Raw genomic sequence first — 19,009 nt, 5'->3', positions numbered from 1 at the left:
TTGCTGTATTAGCATTTCCCAGGAGTTATTTCTTCAGGAACTTTTGAGAATAAAGCCACCAAATTAAATCTAAGTGATGGGCAGAAATGATATTTAGTTTTGTTAAAATATTATGTTTGTTTATATTTCAATGAAGACATAATGATAAATAAAATGGGGCTATCATTCAAAACCACAAGTGTACAAAGTAGGAATGTAACATGTATACCAATCACTGGCATTAATATGCGTTAGTTTGCAACTTGTCACACAAAGATTACATACAGTATTAATTGTTGCACACTTATAATCACATTGCATCCAACTGTTCGATATAAGTTTGTGATGAATATGTTGTTATCTTGTTGTCAGTCTTACCTAAAACCTTTATGGTGTGATGAAATTTTAACTCCATGAATGTTAAATAATACATACTTTAAGTGTTGACTGTTAACACTGAAAGAGTTCACATTCAAATTACTCAGTGAAAGTAAAAATGTATTCTTCATTGGAGTCTAGTTTTAACTCTGAAAGAGTTCAGGTTCAACTCCTGAAAAGTGTTAAAAATCAACTCCAAGAAAAGAGTTACTGCCACTCCGCTTGAGAGTGAAGCAAAAGCAAAAAAGAGTTGATTTGAACTCAGAGAGTTTATTCCAAAGATGTGAATTTGCTGTGTAGCTTTGAAATTTGTAATTTGTTTCTTCAGAGCGGGTGGCAGCTGTGATCAGCATGGGTTCACAGCAGTTATGTAGATTCCTTTGGTAGGCCAAAGTCAAGGCCAACACATTTTAAAACACCATCTACTGCATGTTTGACTGTCCTGGGAGAGGGATCCCTCCATTGTTGCTCTGAGATTTCTTCCATCCCCCCACCTCCTTCCCCTGTTAAAGTTCGAAGGATATTCTGTACAGACCCATATTAAGTAAATTTGTGATACACAAAATGTGTAAAAGGAAAATTGTTTTACTCTCAGTCAAACTATTTGTGTAAATATCAGTTACAAATTTGTAATAACCAACTATTTCATCTCAATGCCGCTGCACTACTTCTTGAAAGCCAGTAGATCTGTCTAAATAGGACTGTTTCATTGGAAAATAATATTCCTGGAAAAATTGGCCACTATAAACGTCTAACTCATCTACCCTAAAGCCCTGTGTGGCATTTGTAAGCATCTTGATATTTGTGTAAAAATCCACATGATATATGATAAAATACATTTTTTATTAAACATCCATACAGTTATTGCAAAAGTATTTCCATGGACTCACTGTTTTATTGAGTAGTACATACACATACTATAACAAACAGCAAATGGACACTGGCAGAAAAAAAACATCGTAAATATAGCTTTACTTACATGTCACCAACTAATATAACATACAACATTTGGCAAACTGGTGGTGTGGGTCTTCCCTGCACACTGACAGGCGAGTCATGGCGAATGTGTGGGTGAAGACAGATATCCTGTTATGCTGTTATGTTGCTCTGTCCCTCTCTTCATTATGTACACACTGCTGCACAGCCAGCCGCAACCGTTTCTCTCAACCTCCTCACACACTCTGCAGGAAATGAGACACAAAGGGTAGAAAAGGTTTATTATATGTACGGGGTACATACCTCCATACACACACTCGGTTATATTTTCATCACTTAAGAGGACATTACATTGACTTACAAAAGGGAGCTGAACTGTCACAGTGTGTGAAAGGATTTATGTCCCCCACAATATGGGGAATGCAAGTGTGCTCACACAAACTCACCTTAAAACATAAGACCTGGACTTCTGCTGTACTTTTAAAGGCTCTGATGGAAAGATAATTAAAGAGAGAAGAAGGTTAAATGGGGTCAAGAGGTGTTAATAATCACTTCAACCAGGAATGTACTGGTAGAAAGTATGGGAGGGTTTGTTTAAGTACTAGTGTGTGTGTGTGTGTGTGTGTGTGTGTGTGTGTGTGTGTGTGTGTGTGTGTGTGTGTGTGTGTGTGTGTGTGTGTGTGTGTGTGTGTGTGTGTGTGTGTGTGACAGAGAGGGATCCAATGTGTATTTTCCATCAAGGATTATCTGGTTTGGTTTCCGCCCCTTTAGCCCATTCTCCCTTCTTCTCACAGCACTCCACTTGGCCTGTTGACTCATGGTAATGTGAAGCGTTTGGCTGTGTGTCAGATCATCTGGAGTCATATTTAGAAGCTGTGGAGTGCCGCGCTGACATCACCCCCCACCTCCCACCTCCCACCCAAAGGCGCTCCCTGCCTAATCCCTCCTTTTCCCCTCGAGCGGCCCCTCCCATGTATGGCTGTGCCTTATGGGACCATCATCCTGACACGGAACACACTCTCACGTCATGTCATTTATAGGGCGCCGTTCACACGTAGTCTTTCGGTAATCGGATCTCAAGATGACAGCTGTAAATACAGGTGTGAATGCATTCAGACGCATTGAGGATGCATTGGGATCTGACCGCTCGAACCACATTAGGGGGCGGTCAGGAACGCATGTGACCCCATTTACAGTGTAGTGTGAACACGCTTGTGTCCCTGACCGAGCTGAAGGTCGGCTTCGCAGTGTGCATGTAGCACAGCAACGGCATCCAGTTTATTTGCCAAATTTCACCATATGTTGTTCCTCTAACTGAGTGCAAAATATATGTTCTGCTACATTTTCTAATGACATGATCAAATGCTAGCCAGACAGCCACATTTGATCACAAGTGGTTACTTCGAGATGTGTTCTGATGACAAGTGTCGACCGTAACTGATGTCAGTTGTCAACAAATTTCATGTAAAAAAAAAAAAAAAGAAAGAAATGATTTCCTAATAGTCCTAATCTTTGACTTCCAGTCCTGATATATCTTATTCATTTGAGCCATAAACCAACACAATGGTTCAGCAACCAGTAAAAACGTGATTATGACATGTTTCTTTGCTACAAAAAACATGGACACCTTAGCTTATTTCTGAGTCAATCCCAAAGACACTGTAGTGGTGCTGTAAATACGCATGAGCACTGAGAATCCACAGATGGAAGTAGTCTCCGCTAAAAATGCAAATTGCTTCGGCTTGAATAATGTTAGCGGAAAACCGCGGGGCCCAGCTGTTTCCATGTCACACGTACAAGATTTAAGATTAAACCTGTAAAATGGACAAATTTTGCAAAAAAGTATAGTGTTGATACAAATAAAAGCAAAGACTACTATCCTGCTGTGCACCGTTGTATCCAGAATAAAGAAGTCAAATCTAAACAAGATACAACTCCACTGATCTCACACGGTAAACTTAAGTTTATAACATAACTGAACAGCAGTTTATACTGAAAAGAGTTAAAAAAAAATATATATATATATATATTGAAAAAACAGTAACTGCATCCTCAGCCCAAAGATGTAAAAAAAAAAAAAAAAAAAAAAAAAAAGGGATTTTTGCTGACTTGCTGATGGGGAGCAGGGTAAGTAGTAAATAATAACTGCCTGTTTAAGTCTTTAGAAATGACACTAAGAGCATCACATATATGTGTTTTTTAATTTCTTGTCTTAATCATCATGTTTCTGATATAGTTGGGGCCTCGAGAGGCTCTGTTCAAGACCAGGTTTTGCTTAGGAGGTGGTCAGTGAGAAGAGAGAAGAAAACCTGCCATCTAAAAATGATTTAATGTAATTGGTCCCTTGCTCACATGTTGTGAATGTACAGCAGGCTTGGAAAGTGATAGTGTTTCACAATGCTGTAAAAAGAACCAGTGGTATGCCCTTTGCCATAAGATTAAACCATTATCCTTTACTCCTCTAACTCCTCTACACCCTTCAAATATCCCGTGCACCTCTCTACCAGCATGTTTAGTGATACATCTCCTCATTCTTACCTGATCAAATGTCTTCAGCCCCTGTCTTTTTCCTCTGTCCCTCCTTTCTGTAACTTTCACCCTCGCTTTGTTCTTTTTTACAGACTTTAATGGGGCCCCTCTTGTGAGCAGTTGAAATGACACTGCGAGCAAAGCCTTGCAGCACTCCTTGAAAGGCTACACCACTCGAGTATTTTAAACACCAATACCAAAACATGAATGTGGCTGCTGAATAGTGAGGGTAAAAATAGAAATATGATAGCCATAAAAACATCAAATTTGGCATTTATCTTTGACTGACGTGAGTCTTTTCCACTTTACCACATCTAAAAGCAGTTTGGTTGCCATGCTTGTAATGTGTGGAGAAGAAGGTCAAATTGATTGTAATTTGTTTCAATTTGACGCAGCAAGTTTAAGATCACTGCTGTTCATGGCTGGTCAGCAGCTGTGGGAGTATTATGAGTCTATCATATTGAATCTTAGACATTTGTATCTCACACACAGGGTTCATGCGCAAAAGATGAGTTTGTCATGGTGTGACATGCCATTAAAGGTAGCCTATTTGACACTTTCCCAGTGTTTTCTTTGCTATCTCGATATCCATATCTCCTCTCTGAAGCTCTACTAACCGCAGGCTGTTTTGTGTCACTGTTTAAGTCGTATTGATATCAATGACCCTCTAATCTGATTGGCTGATTCTTTTCTGAGTGACAAATGCCAGTCACTGTGTGGACTGTGCTGACAGGTCATCATTGTAAATGAGAATTGGTTCTCAATTGATTTTACCTGGTTAAATAAAGGTCATATAAATGCCCAGGCCAATCAGTTCTTTTCCGGTCGTTTAGCTTTTTAGCTCCACAACGGAATGACCGCACAGCATTTTCTTCTGCATAAAAGGTTGGACAGTGGGGCATGCTGTGGGCGCTTCCAGCTCTTCCAAACAGCACAGTTGTTGGATATGGGCAGTGTGCACTTCTCCGTGAACCGAGCATTTTGACACTTACACAGTATTTATATAATACCTAGACCTGCTTTATAATGAAGAAATAAATGAAAATCAAAATACACATTATGGGACTTTTAAAGGATATTTTCAACATCGAGAAAGAAGGCATCTGATTTCCTTTAAAAATTCACAACTCTGCTCAGTCTGCACTCGGTGGATTGAGGTTTTGAGTCCAGACCTATCTCCTAAAGGATGCTGACAGTTCCTGTATAAGCCACCTAGAAAACGGGTGGATGAGTTCTAGCGGAGAACAAAGAGATAACTGCAAACAGAAATACAACACATGTGGACTCCAGCGAGGGCTGGGGGGAGGGGGGAGGGGGACTGTCTGTTCACAGGATGTGACTCTGGTACATTTATTAGTTCACGGTGCTATTTTAGGTGAGATGTTTAAAGTGATGTCGGGTTTCCTCTGATTATCTATGGTCCAACACATACGGTCAGAAAGAGATCTTGCTAATCTTGTTGAAAAACAATGAAGAATAATATGCCGTGTATTTTACACGTTTTATTGTACCTTTATGAAATATGAGGTTATCAGTGTTTGACAACTGATTCTATTATTTAATTAGTGAAATCAGTTGATTAATTACCAATAAAATGTTGTCCTTTTACTCACCTCTGGAGCTTAGATATTGGTTTATTTGCTCTTCTCCTTGTCACCTTCTGGAAGAATAACCTCTGTTGGGAGGGAAAAATATAAAGTCAGAGTTAATAATTGTGATTTTCAAATGGATTTAATTTCTGGTGTATTTTTGCACTTTCAAAATGTTTTAATAGTTTGGGGAAAACATCTGGAGATTTTATTACTATAATATTATATGTAGATACATACGTTTGACCTGCAGTTTGCAGGACACGACGGCTTCTCCCTGGACGTTCTTGGCTCTGCAGGTGTACACACCACCATCGAAGCTGCAGGGCTTACGGATCTCAAGGGAGCAAATGCCCTGGTTGGAGATCTGCCGAAATTTGGGATCGTCACCAATGACCATCTGATTCTTCAACCACTCGATCTTAGGCTGAGAAGCAGAGAGGAGACATTTATAAACTAATTAACATTCCTCTAATAATCCTTCCTTGTTTTGTCTTCATAAAAATGGATGCTTTGACAAGTCCAAAAATGTCCTCTCAGCTCATGCTTTGTTGTTATATTGTCAACTGTGCTCATTTTTAAAACACCAGCAGTAAGTTTGGATGAAACCTTAAGATTTCAGTCTAGTTTCCATTTTTATTGTCCCTCAATAGGAAACTATTTTTTGCAGCAAAGTGTAAAAACAGAAACAAGTCACGTGTACTGCGTTTTCAGATTCACAGCTGAATATAAAATGAAATAACTTAATTATAGTTGAATTCATGGTTTAATACAATCCCTGTGAAGTACAAACTAATGTCATCTGTTGAGTCAGCTGCATCTCCAGCATGGGCGAAATGAGGGACATGTTTCATCCTCTTGTGGCTCAGGTGGTAGAGCGGGCCGTCAATTAATCACAGGAGGATTGATCCTCCATCTCCTGTCCACACAACAAAGACACTGGACCCCGATTGTGGATCTGACTCTCTGAAAAAAATCTTCTGACTTTGTGTATTATTTAAGAAGTTGAATGGGAGTCTAATGGAGCCAGAGATATTTTTTGGAGCCAACCCACAGCAGCCCAAAATTTCAATTTGTCCAGTACTTTGATTTATGACCAAAAACTAGGAAACTTCAGACAGCATCCACTGTACTTTCTGTTAATGCTAATAAGTAAATGTTACAATGCTAATACACTTAACTAAGATGAAGAAAATAACAAACATTATACCACCTAAGCATAAAATTTCAAAGCACCAGCCTCACAGAGCTGCCAGCTAGTCTTTCAAGGAGCAGGTGGATAAACAAAGACAATGTAAATTCATCTGTCCCACTCACATTCATTTGTCTTTTTTTTTTTCTCTCCTTCCTGTCTCATCATGCTTGTCTTTGGGTATCCATGTGTGAGGATGTTACAGAGACAGTCATTCATACTGACACCAGAGCTGCAGTCTGGACTGTGATGTCAAAAATAGCACTTCCTGTGATACGGGGACATCTCCACTTAGCCATGACAGGACAACAGGCTATACTTCTCATCGCTGTCTCCTCTTTGTCTTATGGCTTATCTAACCTCTCTCAGCTCCTAATGTTGTAGCCTCTATCTCTACATGCGACAGCTCTTTATCAGAAGCAGCGGGACAACTTATCACACTACTGAACATGCCTTTCTGATGGACGTCCTCCACAAGCTCTGATCTCCAAGCCACTGTAGAGAAAGTGGCTCAATAAACACATGCTATAAAACACTTACTACCCACTAAGTATGAGCCAATAAAAGTTATAGAGATGAAGACTAAAATTTTTTTTAAAAAGCAAGAGAAAGGATGAGTGAGCACAAGTAGGTGGGTGAGACAGATCGAATGTTTGAGAAAGAGAAACTAAAACTGTGTAATTATGTGGTTTTTAGTGATGTATAAGGCACCACAGTCGGTGTATGGTGACATTGAGAGATTCATCTGTGTCAGCAGTTTCATATGTTTGGGGTCAAATATGGGTTAATTAAACATTTAGAGTACGTAGTCTCCTGTATGAGATGGGTATTAGATGTTTCTCTTGCCATGGTCCCATACAGACGATCATATTTTCACACAGCTGCTACCAGTCGGCTGATTTGGTTGCTGAGTTCGAGCTTTCCGGTCCACAGGGGCAGGCAAGAAAGACTCATTTGGACATGGCCGGTCTAAGTCTATAGATACATCAATAACTGGGGCATTATTTCCAAACATAGACATCGTATTAGACGCCCTGATGAGCCACAAACATACCACACTCACATGAAGACTAATGCAACATTGAAAAAAGACTTGGTTTCTAGACATTCTTCGCTGTTCTGGAAACATCTGTCTACCAGCACTTTCCCAACCATTATCACCCATTAATACCTTTTCTCTTGGTGGAAAACACGAGTACAATCATGCTGTATCAATTTGTCTCATACGATTCACACAGACCGTCCAACCACTAATGCCCTTGGTGAGAAGCCAAGGACAGCTAGGACAAGTAATCAACTGCACTTCCACCCAGGCCTGTCACCTAATCTGTCTGCGTGGGGCAAACAACTGTAAAGATAAGTTTAACCAGAGCAGCAGCCGCCAAGAACAGTGAGAGACATATTAAAACCTTACATAGACATACTAGTGCAAGCACTGCCCTGGAATACCTCACTTGAAGCAGGGTACCCCAAACTCAAACGATTTACAGGGGGTCCCTGGTGAGAAGAAAACCATTTCATTTGAGTAAAATAAACATTCAGCTTTGAAAAATATTGAGAAGTATCCCAAACCTCAACAAGATATTTCTACTTATATTAAATAGATATTTGTCCAGATCCTCCTGATGGTGCCATCAGGCTGAAATCCGCTCCAAATTAATATACATATGAAACGGGGTGAAACACTTTCGCCTCTGGTCATAAACTGATCTGCCTCCTTCACTTGTACCGAGTTCAATCTGATTGAACTTTGACCACTGAAATCAAGAGGCTCTCAGCTGGAGTGAGGGAGGAGGTGGAATTGATTTTTGTTTCACAACCATATGGAAAAATAATGCAAGCTGCAGAACGAAGAGATGCTTTTTGGTTGCAGTGCCGACGGTTATCGGCAGTAAAATGTTGGAAAAAGAAACGCTGTGTCATTTTCAAATCTAGGATGTGGACTGCTGTTGTTGTGTGCAGGTTATGTTTACAACTCTACTCATGGTATTTCTTGGCCAACCTGCGTAGGGCTACATCCTCTAATTGTGGTCAATTTCACCAAGCAGATTTCGGTTTATAAATGCTGAATCTACTTCTTGTTTTCTTGAATAAAGGTTTGAACTTTTAAATGTCAGAAAACAGTGAACCCTGGACATTTCAGTTTTCTAAAGTCCAAAGAAACTTTTTGCAAACATTTGTTCCGTCAAATCAAATAACTTAAAACGACATTTAGTTTCTTATCATAAAATACTAAGAGAGCAAATACTCAGGCAGGCAAGAGGACATTTTTAAGCTCATGTAAATTAAGTTAAAAACTTTTTTGTTCTTAGGAAAAGTCCTGCAGATGCTCTGAATGAAACAATTTGCCTCTATGCAAAACCAGACAGGTTTAGGCCATAAAAGCAGGAGTGTATGCCTGACCTTGGGGCTTCCGCGAACAGAACACAGCAGCTTTGTGGTGTATCCCACAGTGGCGGCGCGGTCGCTGAGAGGTGTGGTGAACTTGGGTGCCTCACTGAAGTCGTGCTCCTGGTACTCGGGAGGTTTGTACACAATACCTGTAAACATACAAAGCTATCAGTTGTCACTACATCAGGCCGTTTGTTTTAACACTTATTCACAGGATAGTAATTATTGACAACACTAGATGGACATTTTGACTGTGAAGCAGCTGCAGCTTTGTGACATACACAGGAGTATTGGTGATGCACAAAATGCCAATTTGTGTTTTGAACAACCTACTGACAACCTAGGTGACAGGGGTCATACCACAGGATGCAGAGGCAACAGGATTGAACTGAGCAGCAGTATGTTTGATGAACTCAGCTTTGTCCAAATTGTGTTTTATTTATTTTTTTCAAATACATAGTCCTGCTTTGTAGTTTAGATTCCTATTTTTTTTTTTTTTTTTTTTTTTTTTGCCAGCAGAATGAGTTACAAGTGTTTCCTATGTCTCATTTTGGACACTATTGCCCAATTTTCTCTCACAAAAACTGGCAAACTATTCAAATGACTATGCTGCGCTGCTACATACTAGTTCTGCCTTCATTTGAAGAAAAGTAGGCAGCAGTTTTCAACTTAACATCATGCCCTCAAATAGAAAGGGCCAATACGGCTGAACTCAACATTAGAAAACAAACTGAAGATATATTTATACAATAGTGACATATACTTTATCATGTGTCAAAACTCTGCAATGCAAAACTATTAAAACAATAATTATCTCTTGTTTTATTTTTCATGCAGTCAGTACTGTTCAAATACAGAGCACAAAGACACCAAGCACTGCTGGTGTGCACAGACACTGACCCACATCAACGACATGTCTTGCAGGGTTAGGGGGTGAGTAAATATAACACACACACACACACACACACACGCGCACGCACACACACACACACACACACACACACACACACACACACACACACACACACACACACACACACACACACACACACACACACACACACACACACAGTAACACGGCCCGGACAGTTGTCTTAATGTTTTCACAGCCTCTTAAAATTTATGTCAGTGATAGCTGAGCACTGGCCAAAACAGCTACCCTACCCACTTCTGTTTACAGCAGGGTCGAGGCCCTTTCCACTCCTCAAGTGTTCACTGCACTTCAGACTTTTATAGACTGACTGCAGATCTTTAAAGTATCCGCCAGTACAGCAGCCCTGACTCCACAGCTCCTTCTCATCTGAACAAGTTGACCACAGAAGAGTTAAAGTACTCTATCTATCAAGAGGGTCACCTGTCTTCTGGATGGTGGCCACTTTCTTGGTGACGGCGCTCTTCTCACTGATGCCCACTTGGTTCTCAGCGAACACCCTGAAGGAGTACGAGTTGCCCATGATGAGGTCTGAGACGGTGGCAGTTAGCCTGTGGTAGTGCTCCAGTACGCTGAACCATTCCTGCAGGTGGAGACACAACAGACGGGTCAATTCAGCTCAGCACGCATGGGAAATGACGCTGTCAAAGTCATCAGTCAACCCATCATTAGCTTGATATCCTCATGCTTACACTTAAAAGATCAGGCCACTATGATCTACCTCTACTCAATTCCACTGCCCTGATTCGTTCCTATTTTTCCTCAGTAAAGCTGTTTGCAGTATTCTGCTACAGGTAAATCTGCTCAATTAAATGATCTTACCACCATTGATAATCTAAAAAAAATATCCCAAATCTTCAATCGCTGCTTAAAAAACGATTTAAAGTCCACATGTTCGTGCCTTTTGTTTACTACACGGCTTGTGGGACTTTTTAAAGTGAATACAATGTAAAGAAATTATTTTCAGTAGCACGCTTCTACCGAAACCGTTTTCAACACAATTGAGTTGGTGTATTTTTATGTAAACATCAGCTGTACCTCGGTCTTCCTGTCGGCCTTCTGGATGGTGTATCCTGTGATATCTGTGTTGCCGTTATCTTTGGGAACAGTCCATTCCAGAGCAGCGTTGAAGCCCCAGGTGTCTACCAGCTTCACACTAGTAGGAGGACCAGGCAGCTCTGAGGAGACGCATTACTGTAAGTCTTACATAAAAGACTGAAATCATAACCAGCGTGTCCCTTAAAGCATGAAAGGTGTTTCCCAACCAAGCCAGATCCAAAGTGAACCATATATTTGAACTGTAATGCCTCGAACACCGGGACACGTGTTTAACAGCAGCAGTTGACAGCAGGCTCAAACAGTCTGGGTCAAAGGGGCATCATTGTTAGAGGTATCGTTTATGTTGGCTGATGCCTCGAATTTCTGTTGGAGCACGTTACAAGTCTCAGAACCGAGAAGTCAACAAGTCAGCAGCACAGCCAGCTATCAGGGAGGTCTGAAATAAGTCAACATTTACACATGTAGAATGCACACGCTTCCACGTATGCATGTTTACATGATATACATGCCATGTGTGACTCACCCACAATCTGAAGGGTGATGGTGGCTTTGTCTTCAAAGCTGTCCACTTTAATGGTCATCTCGTAAACACCGGAGTCCTCCCTCTGAGCTGTGCGGATAAACAAGATGCTGTCCTTTTCACTGTTCCTGATGTTCACCCTCTTTGTATCCAAAGGTTGACCATCCTTAAACCAGGACACTGCAGGTTTGGGCTTTCCCTGAGGAGGTGGACCGCAAAAACCCAAGGTGAGGTTTAATGACGGAAGTTATATTTGTCAGCTCATCATGAGCGATATAGCAGATATATGTAAAGGCCAGCTTACAAGAAATGGGATGACTAGGTTGATCTGCTCTCCAACGTGCTTTACACTGTGGGATCTGAGAGTTCGGGGCATGCGGATCTTTGGACGGTCTGCAAAGTCAAGTCAAACATGTTTATTATTTGCCAAAATACATGATCTATATGTTGTTTAACTGATTTCGCTGATTTATTGCATATGCTGTTAAACTAAAAGCGACCTTATCTGGAAAACAAAATAAATCATCCACTTACATTAACTAGCATCACCAGCCAACAGTATACAGTGTACAAAATGTGTGGTGTGCGTGTCCTGTTCGAGTCTTCAAAGTGGGGTCACATGTGCTTAAAATGGCAGGTCAACAAGACCTAAATAGACCAGCCACTACGAAGCAACTCTGAGAAGAGAACATGACCAAAGGAGCTAAAATTAACCCACAAGTTATATCATGCAAAAAAAAAAAAAAAAAAAAAAATGCTTTCATTAGCTGTGATAGTGAAGCTGATTGTATTATGATTTTTAACACATAAATGAGTTACAGTTGCAACAATTACCTAACTAATCAATAATTCATTTATTGTTTCAGTCATTTCTAAAGCAAAAATGCCAAATATTTTGATGTTTGAGCTCTTGAATGGTGATGATTTTCAGCTTGTGCTTGTCATACAACTAACAGACAGAAGATCTAGGATTTAAATTCTTGTCACTGTCACTTCAGACTTTATGGACGAAATGATGGACTGATAATATAAATCTAAATATTTGTTAGGTGCAGCTATTAAAACTTTAGTTTTCCTGTTTATTATACTTCAACATCAACATCAAAAACAGAATATATGTACTGTAAAATACATGTGAAAAACAAAACCATCGTATTTTTCCTTTCTGAGTTTAATTGAGACAAATACATTTATACCAGTTTCCATTTGTATTGGATGCAACATTCATAATGGAGTCACGGTGAGATGATAAACTCACCATCTGCTTGGTCTTGCCTCAAATTTATCATGATTAAAAAAGGAGATCACAAGAATTAGAGGAAATCTGACAGGGCGTGCGACTGAGGAAAAAGCACAGTATCTAGGCAGAGAGGCAAAAGAGGAAGAACTTGCATTCAGCAGCTCCTAAAATAGCCTTGGTGACGAGAAAGTCAGGTGTTCCTTCCTGTCATGTACAAAGAAACAGCAGGAAGATGTCATCACTTTCAACCGACTGGGGAGGTCAGACATCACATCTAGAGTCAGTTGCAGAAACTGCAGGTTGGTTCTAGCTGTGATTGAAATCATATGGGTGAAATTGTATCGTGGTCTGGACTTTGTTAGTCGTCCACCCAGCCGCTCTGCTGGATGGTGCTAAGTATCAGGAACAGCATCCCTCACATGTTTCTGCATAAGCAGCAAATGTCTGAAAAGCTCTCTGGGCTTAGAGGACACATAAAACCACCAAGCTGCTGCCCTCCATCACCTCTTTCACCCGCCTGCAGCCTGTTTCTTCCCATCCGCTCAAAACGTCCTCTTATCTCACACCCCAACGATCTCCTGTCCATCTTCTTCTGGCTGTCACTGTCACACCTCCTCTCTCTGCTGCTCTAAATCTACCCTGAAGTCTTGCCCGCCGTGTCTCATCCTCCCTGTCCTTACATTTGTCACCGTATCATTGCTGCACAGGCCGGGATCCGGCTCCGGGAACCATCATTTCCCAAGAAGATCAGGTCTGCCTCCAGATTTGGCTCAAACACTAATCCGCGCTAATTAGCACACTTCCCAGCAATGCCCAGAAGTGTTCCTGGCATTACAGTGTCCAGCCGCCAGCAAGTCCTCCTCCAAACAATCTATAATCTGTCTTTGTCTCTGGATAAAGTGTCTCTGTGTGTGTGTGTGTGTGTGTGTGGGGGGGGGGTTCAGCACATGTAGGACAATGTGTCTTCATAGGAAACCTGTACAAGTGGGTGGGTGTCTGATCCGGACAGCATGTGACTGACACACAGCTGAATTTACTCCCCAACAAGCCACCCAGGATCCACTAATTAGGCTCATGTTTCGCTCCCCTCAGTTGACCAGCAGGTCTGATTGCATGGCTGCATTTCTCCACCAAAGTTTCCTGTTTGTTCACAGTGGACAGTAAGCTACGTCTCTGGGAGTGGATAACTGGGGCATGTCAGCTTTGATCGATACTACGTCAATGTGACTGTGTGAGCACTGATGGAAAATCACGACTTCAGCAACTAAACCAACTGCGGTTTAAACAAACATAAATACAAACACGCTTTTAGTTGGGTTTTATTTGAGCTTTTATACATACAGTAGTGGAGACGAGTCATGAACTGAGGGTGCATGTGTATTTTGAACCTGCATTTCTTAACGCAGAAGGAAAACACAAAAGGAATAATATCCAATATATATGGACTTTGAGGACAAATACATATCAGAAAAGTATTGTTTTGGTAATATCAAAACTCAGTTTAATTGTGTAGAAGGAAAGTGATGCTTTGAATGTCAAATGCTAGCACCAGAATTCTCCAATAATAGTGCTAATATGCTGATGTTTAGCAGCTATAATGTTTACCATCTCAGTTTAGAGCGATAACATGCCAATATTTGCTAGTTAGTACTAAACAAAGCGTAATTGAGGGAAATGGATATGTTTTTCAGACATTTGGTGAATACTGTACATTTTGACTCGTGAACATTTTTTTTTTTTTCTCATCCATTCTTGGTGCTTCTAAATGTCTGTTTTGGTTCATTCAAATGAAGAGCCATGCCAGGGTGCTTAGTTTTTGTTACACATCTCTCATGTTCTTTGGACATTTGTTGCAAATTATTATTTATGTGGTCTTTTTATGAAATCATTTTTCACTTGTTGATTTTCAGAAGTGCTAAATTAACAAACTTTATCATTATGGTTTTAGATGTACATCTATCTTATCCAGCGCTCGGTCGTCTTATTTCTGAAGTCAATCCAGGAGTCTTCACTGAAGACGTGTGTACATACAAGTGAAAGCATGAGTTACAGCTAACGAAAGCCCTTGTCAGCACCTGTGGGATTTATGCGCATGCATCTGTGCGGTCCATTTGAGCCTGCGGCCGTTAATACCACCTCTACCTCCCTCGCTGCAGCATGAGTATTTTAAGACAGGTCGCGAGTCAAAACTATCAGACAGCTCCTGATAAAGAGGTTGGAGACAGACATTTTAATAGTTGTATGTACACCAGTGAAAACCTCAAATATCAACTGCATCTTTTTTTTTTTGGTACGACGGGTACATTTGGTTTTGGGCTGCAGGGATTTGGTACATACTATCGCTTTTGGATATCTTGTAGACTGTTACCACTCATGTGCAGCTCCGCAGACAAACGAAATCCTCCTTGTGCCAATGAAGCCATACCTGTTACTCTTTTGGTTTCTTCGCAAAATCTCCAAAGATTTAAACAAACTTACACTATATGTGAAGTTTGGCCTGTTTTTAAAAAAAAAAAATTATTGCTGCTTGAAAACAGAATGGTTTTACCAGTTTAAATGGACCCTTTACTGTAAATTGTACAGTTTGAGAAATCGGCTACTACTCACCAACTATCTCGCGGATCGGCACGGGCTCAGCAAGTGCGCCGGGTTCACTGCGGCCGCCGGGGTTTACAGCCACCACACGCACACGCAGCAGGTCTCCTGCTGTCAGATCCTTGATGCAGTAACGGTTGGCCGGGGTCAGCTCCGCGTTGGCTACAACCCAGTCTGCTGCTGTGGGGAAACCCAGAGTTTGTGTTGGTTAGAGGCCTTTTAGTGTAATTTTCTACTTTTGAAGCGTACAGTACATCTTAAGATAGTTTGAAAAGGCTGAAAAATATATTTCAAAAGGCAAATCTACATCTGGTATATGTTATTTAATGTCCAACTTGTAAAACCCTTCTTATTGGACATGATAAATCGTTTATCGCCTGTCGACACGAGTTTACAAACACCCTGCCCATAAGAAGTACACTTTGGCCACCATGATGAAATCTCAGAAGGCATGCTGTCATCTGGGGAAACAAGCTCTTCTAAAAGTGGCGTCGGGAGATAGAGTGACAGCCAGAGAACTGATGCCTACCGTATACGGCTTGGACCCGGCTACGAGTCTAGCTGCCCCTTGACAGGTGCAGCCTCATACATACTGTGCACGCACATCATGCAGACTTACTTCCGTCCTTGGAGTACTCGATGGTGTATCCATCCAGGCCAGAGTCTCCAGTGGTCTCAGGCGTCTTCCACTTGATGGTGAGGCTGGAGTCGTTCACATCATCCACAGACACATCCAGGGGAGCACTGGTGGGGACTGCAAGAGGTTCAGCGCAGCGCAGATTAATAAAGGCCAAAGCAGACAACAGAACGATGAGCTAAAATAACACAAACAATGCACACATAAGAAGGAACATTTGCCTTTCCATTCTACAACATGACAAGGTGCAGGGCTACAATTACCAATTATTTGTACTCACAATTATTCTTCCGATTGTGCTCAAATAAATGATCAATCTTTAGGAAAACAGTGCAAAGAATTCAAATTTCAAAGTTTTTTTTTTTTTTTGTAAAACATTTGTTTATAGGACAAATAATCGCAACAAACCTTCACAGTTAGGAAACCGGGATTTTCTTATTAACCGATTAGTTGTGCTATTTTTTAAATATATATATTGGCTTTTGACATTTTACCTGCCGGAGGTGGAGGCGTGGGGGCCTTCAGTGGCTCCTCAACTACGGCAGCTTCTGCTGGAGCAGCTAGCGTTAAACAAGCAGGAGGTTAGTGCCGTTTTAGAAAAAAAGAACATGAGCAAAAAGGACCTAATGGATATCTACAGCATCTTTTCCAAGCAGTGACATTTCAACCTGTAACTTTTTCAAAACATGTTAGATTTTGATGTGCTACTGCACAGGAAAAGATACCAGGAGATTCAAAGTTTTTTGTAAAGAATCCACTTGATTGGGGACATCTGCAGTCTCCGCTGTTTGCAGCATAAAGTGTATTTTGTAGCTAATGTTGTGTGTCTGTGTGTTGGTTTATGTTTACCGTCTGCCGCAGCATCAGCAGCGGGAGCAGCAGCTAACGTTAAAATGCCATTTGGGAAGCCAATTGGTCACTTATGACTTCACTCATGCAGGCGATCAATCGTTTTACAACTAATTTGACCAAGATAAAACTCCACCGAAGCAAGCAGCAGGACAGAGCAGTGGGAACGAAGCTTTCTGTACTCAAAGTGACGTGGACACGTGGGAATATGAGCCAAAAACAGACTCCTGAGCACAATTTTGAAGACATTTGCACTTAGCAGAATACTGCTACTTGTCCACAGGTGGTTAAACAGACACTATAAGAGATGAAAACCTTCACATGATGAAGTTTACAGACAGAAATACCAGTGAACACAAAAGGTCAAGAGCAACAACAACAACAACAACAAAATACACAACAGTGTAGTGAAACAGAAATACACACAGACAGGCGTCTGGCATTACAGCTTTTGTGTGTGTGTGTGTGTGTGTGTGTGTGGACTGCCTGTGGTGTGTGTTTACCCTCAGTGGGAGCTGTGGAATCGGCTCCTTTCTCTGTTACAGCGCCTTCAGCTGAAGTTAGGGGTTAGATGTTGAGGTTAGCAGGCAGAAATAATATCAGCCATTCAACTAAACCCACCACTGATGTACTTTACCACCGAGATCCGTGAGCGGAGTCTTTGAAGGAGAGAAAAACTGCATTTAGACATGCATGCAGTAGACAGATATGACTGGTTTGCCTCTGCATTGACCTGGGCAGTGATGTAGATATCACTGGTGGGTACTACAATTTAACCATCATAAAAATCACATGCTGCCTGTTCCCTCATTTCTTACAGGCACTCTTTCTGCATGACCTTTGATAATGGCTAATTTAATCAATGGACAGTAAATTGTTATCAATAGTGACGTGATTAACCATTAGCAGGAATTGATGTTATTTAGATAAATGCTGGAAGATGACGAGATCAACAGTAGTTAAGGGTGAATAAAACACACTTCCCTAATTTCTCTCATTTTTCCAATTGGAAACAAATAATAGTAGTTTTAATATTGGCCGAATCTGCAAAGCTGCAAAGCATCAACCACTAATGAACAGCATTAAGAGTACACACTGTTTTAAGATGGTTTTAGACAATACACCATGTAATGCACTAGTTTTAGCTTTACTGTGAACAAACTAATCTTTGTAGATGCACTCACCTTTGAAACATTTGTTTATTAGTGTCTAGTAAAACTGTAGATGGAGTGAGTATTGTTGCATCCATGTTCAAACTTTGCCTCAAAACTTAATGCAATCATATAGTTTAATACTGTGATTTCGCATTCATATTCTGGTCCTCTGCTAGAGTTTAGAGGTTTGTCATTTTTAAGATCCATGGTCAAGATAAGTTAGATGTTACGACTAATCAGGTGCATGCAAATAAAGAGTAGAAAAGCAAGGAGCCAGTTATAAAATGTTTAAGTATGTAGTTTTTAGTGCTGTTGAACTGTAATGGATTATTACGACAGGTGTTTCTATAGCATTTGGCCATAACCAATAATAATAATAATAATTCAAAGTAATAGAATTCAACAGTACCACAAACTTCAACCTCCAAAACGACCTACGATTAATTCACCTCTAAAACAGTTTCAACAAGAAAAAAAGAAGGAAAAAAATATCTGCAAAATTTGCTTTAAGTCTGTTACACTGTTGAACATGAGCTTAACCCTGTTATAATTACTAAAGTGAGTTTAGCTCTCTGATCCTTCTCCAAGAGGGGTTTTGCTGTGATTAAGATACCTGGGGCGCTTCCTTCAGCAGCGGAGGCGTCTTCTGCTGGAGCGGCGGCAGCTGCTTGTCCCTCGGCCGGAGCCTCGGAGGGTGCCCCTTCTGCAGGTGCAGCCTCTGCAGGTGCAGCTTCCACAGGTGGAGCCTCTGCAGGTGGAGCCTCCACAGGAGCAGGTTCAGGCTCCAGGGCGGGCTCAGATGCCTTTTCTACAGCCTTCTTGGCTGGGGACTTCTTGATGGGTGCAGGTTTGCCTGGCATTGCGCTAATAGATGGCCAGCCCTCTGGATGAGGAGCCAGACGGGTCTTAGGTAATATATATACTGAGAGTTGTTGGGCTTGCAGGCAGCTCCACCCATTCCCTGACTGTTATACCCGCCTACCCACTTCAGTCACATCCTCATCTCTGTGAGGAGTCAAGACATGTAAGC

The 19,009-nt window shown here is 41.1% G+C and overlaps 1 protein-coding gene across 3 annotated transcripts; it reads right to left on the bottom strand.

Annotated features, from left to right (window-relative positions):
• Window positions 1-1,157: 1,157 nt before the first annotated feature.
• On the bottom strand, window positions 1,158-18,854 carry mybpha (myosin binding protein Ha). 3 transcript variants are annotated; one of them, XM_069687432.1, is made up of 13 exons: window positions 18,593-18,854; window positions 16,471-16,536; window positions 15,959-16,093; window positions 15,352-15,519; window positions 11,809-11,897; window positions 11,508-11,703; window positions 10,964-11,103; window positions 10,349-10,508; window positions 9,007-9,143; window positions 5,652-5,838; window positions 5,436-5,497; window positions 1,740-1,782; window positions 1,158-1,538 (listed from the first exon to the last, which is right to left on the bottom strand). In XM_069687432.1, exons 1-11 carry the CDS (start codon window positions 18,837-18,839, stop codon window positions 5,457-5,459), a joined length of 1,566 nt encoding a protein of 521 aa, XP_069543533.1. In that variant the 5' UTR covers window positions 18,840-18,854; the 3' UTR covers window positions 1,158-1,538; window positions 1,740-1,782; window positions 5,436-5,456. The 3 variants fall into 3 exon arrangements, with proteins under 3 accessions (XP_069543533.1, XP_069543544.1, XP_069543551.1); XM_069687443.1 differs by having other exon boundaries at window positions 15,352-15,516; XM_069687450.1 differs by lacking the exon at window positions 16,471-16,536.
• Window positions 18,855-19,009: the final 155 nt, after the last annotated feature.

Source organism: Brachyistius frenatus, unplaced genomic scaffold (genome assembly GCF_029030835.1).
Source record: "Brachyistius frenatus isolate BFR_SWC_R1_liver_20210118 unplaced genomic scaffold, ASM2903083v1 Contig_6, whole genome shotgun sequence".
Classification (NCBI taxonomy): Eukaryota; Metazoa; Chordata; class Actinopteri; family Embiotocidae; genus Brachyistius; species Brachyistius frenatus.
This window is presented reverse-complemented; position numbering and strand designations above follow the sequence as displayed.

Coding starts and splice junctions, on each gene's coding strand:
- mybpha (XM_069687432.1), bottom strand. CDS start 18,839: ATGCCAGGCAAACCTGCACCCATCAAGAAGTCCCCAGCCAAGAAGGCT. Junction 16,537..18,592: donor TGCTGAAGGAAGCGCCCCAG/GTATCTTAATCA, acceptor GTTTAACGCTAG/CTGCTCCAGCAGAAGCTGCC. Junction 11,104..11,507: donor CATCACCCTTCAGATTGTGG/GTGAGTCACACA, acceptor GCGTCTCCTCAG/AGCTGCCTGGTCCTCCTACT.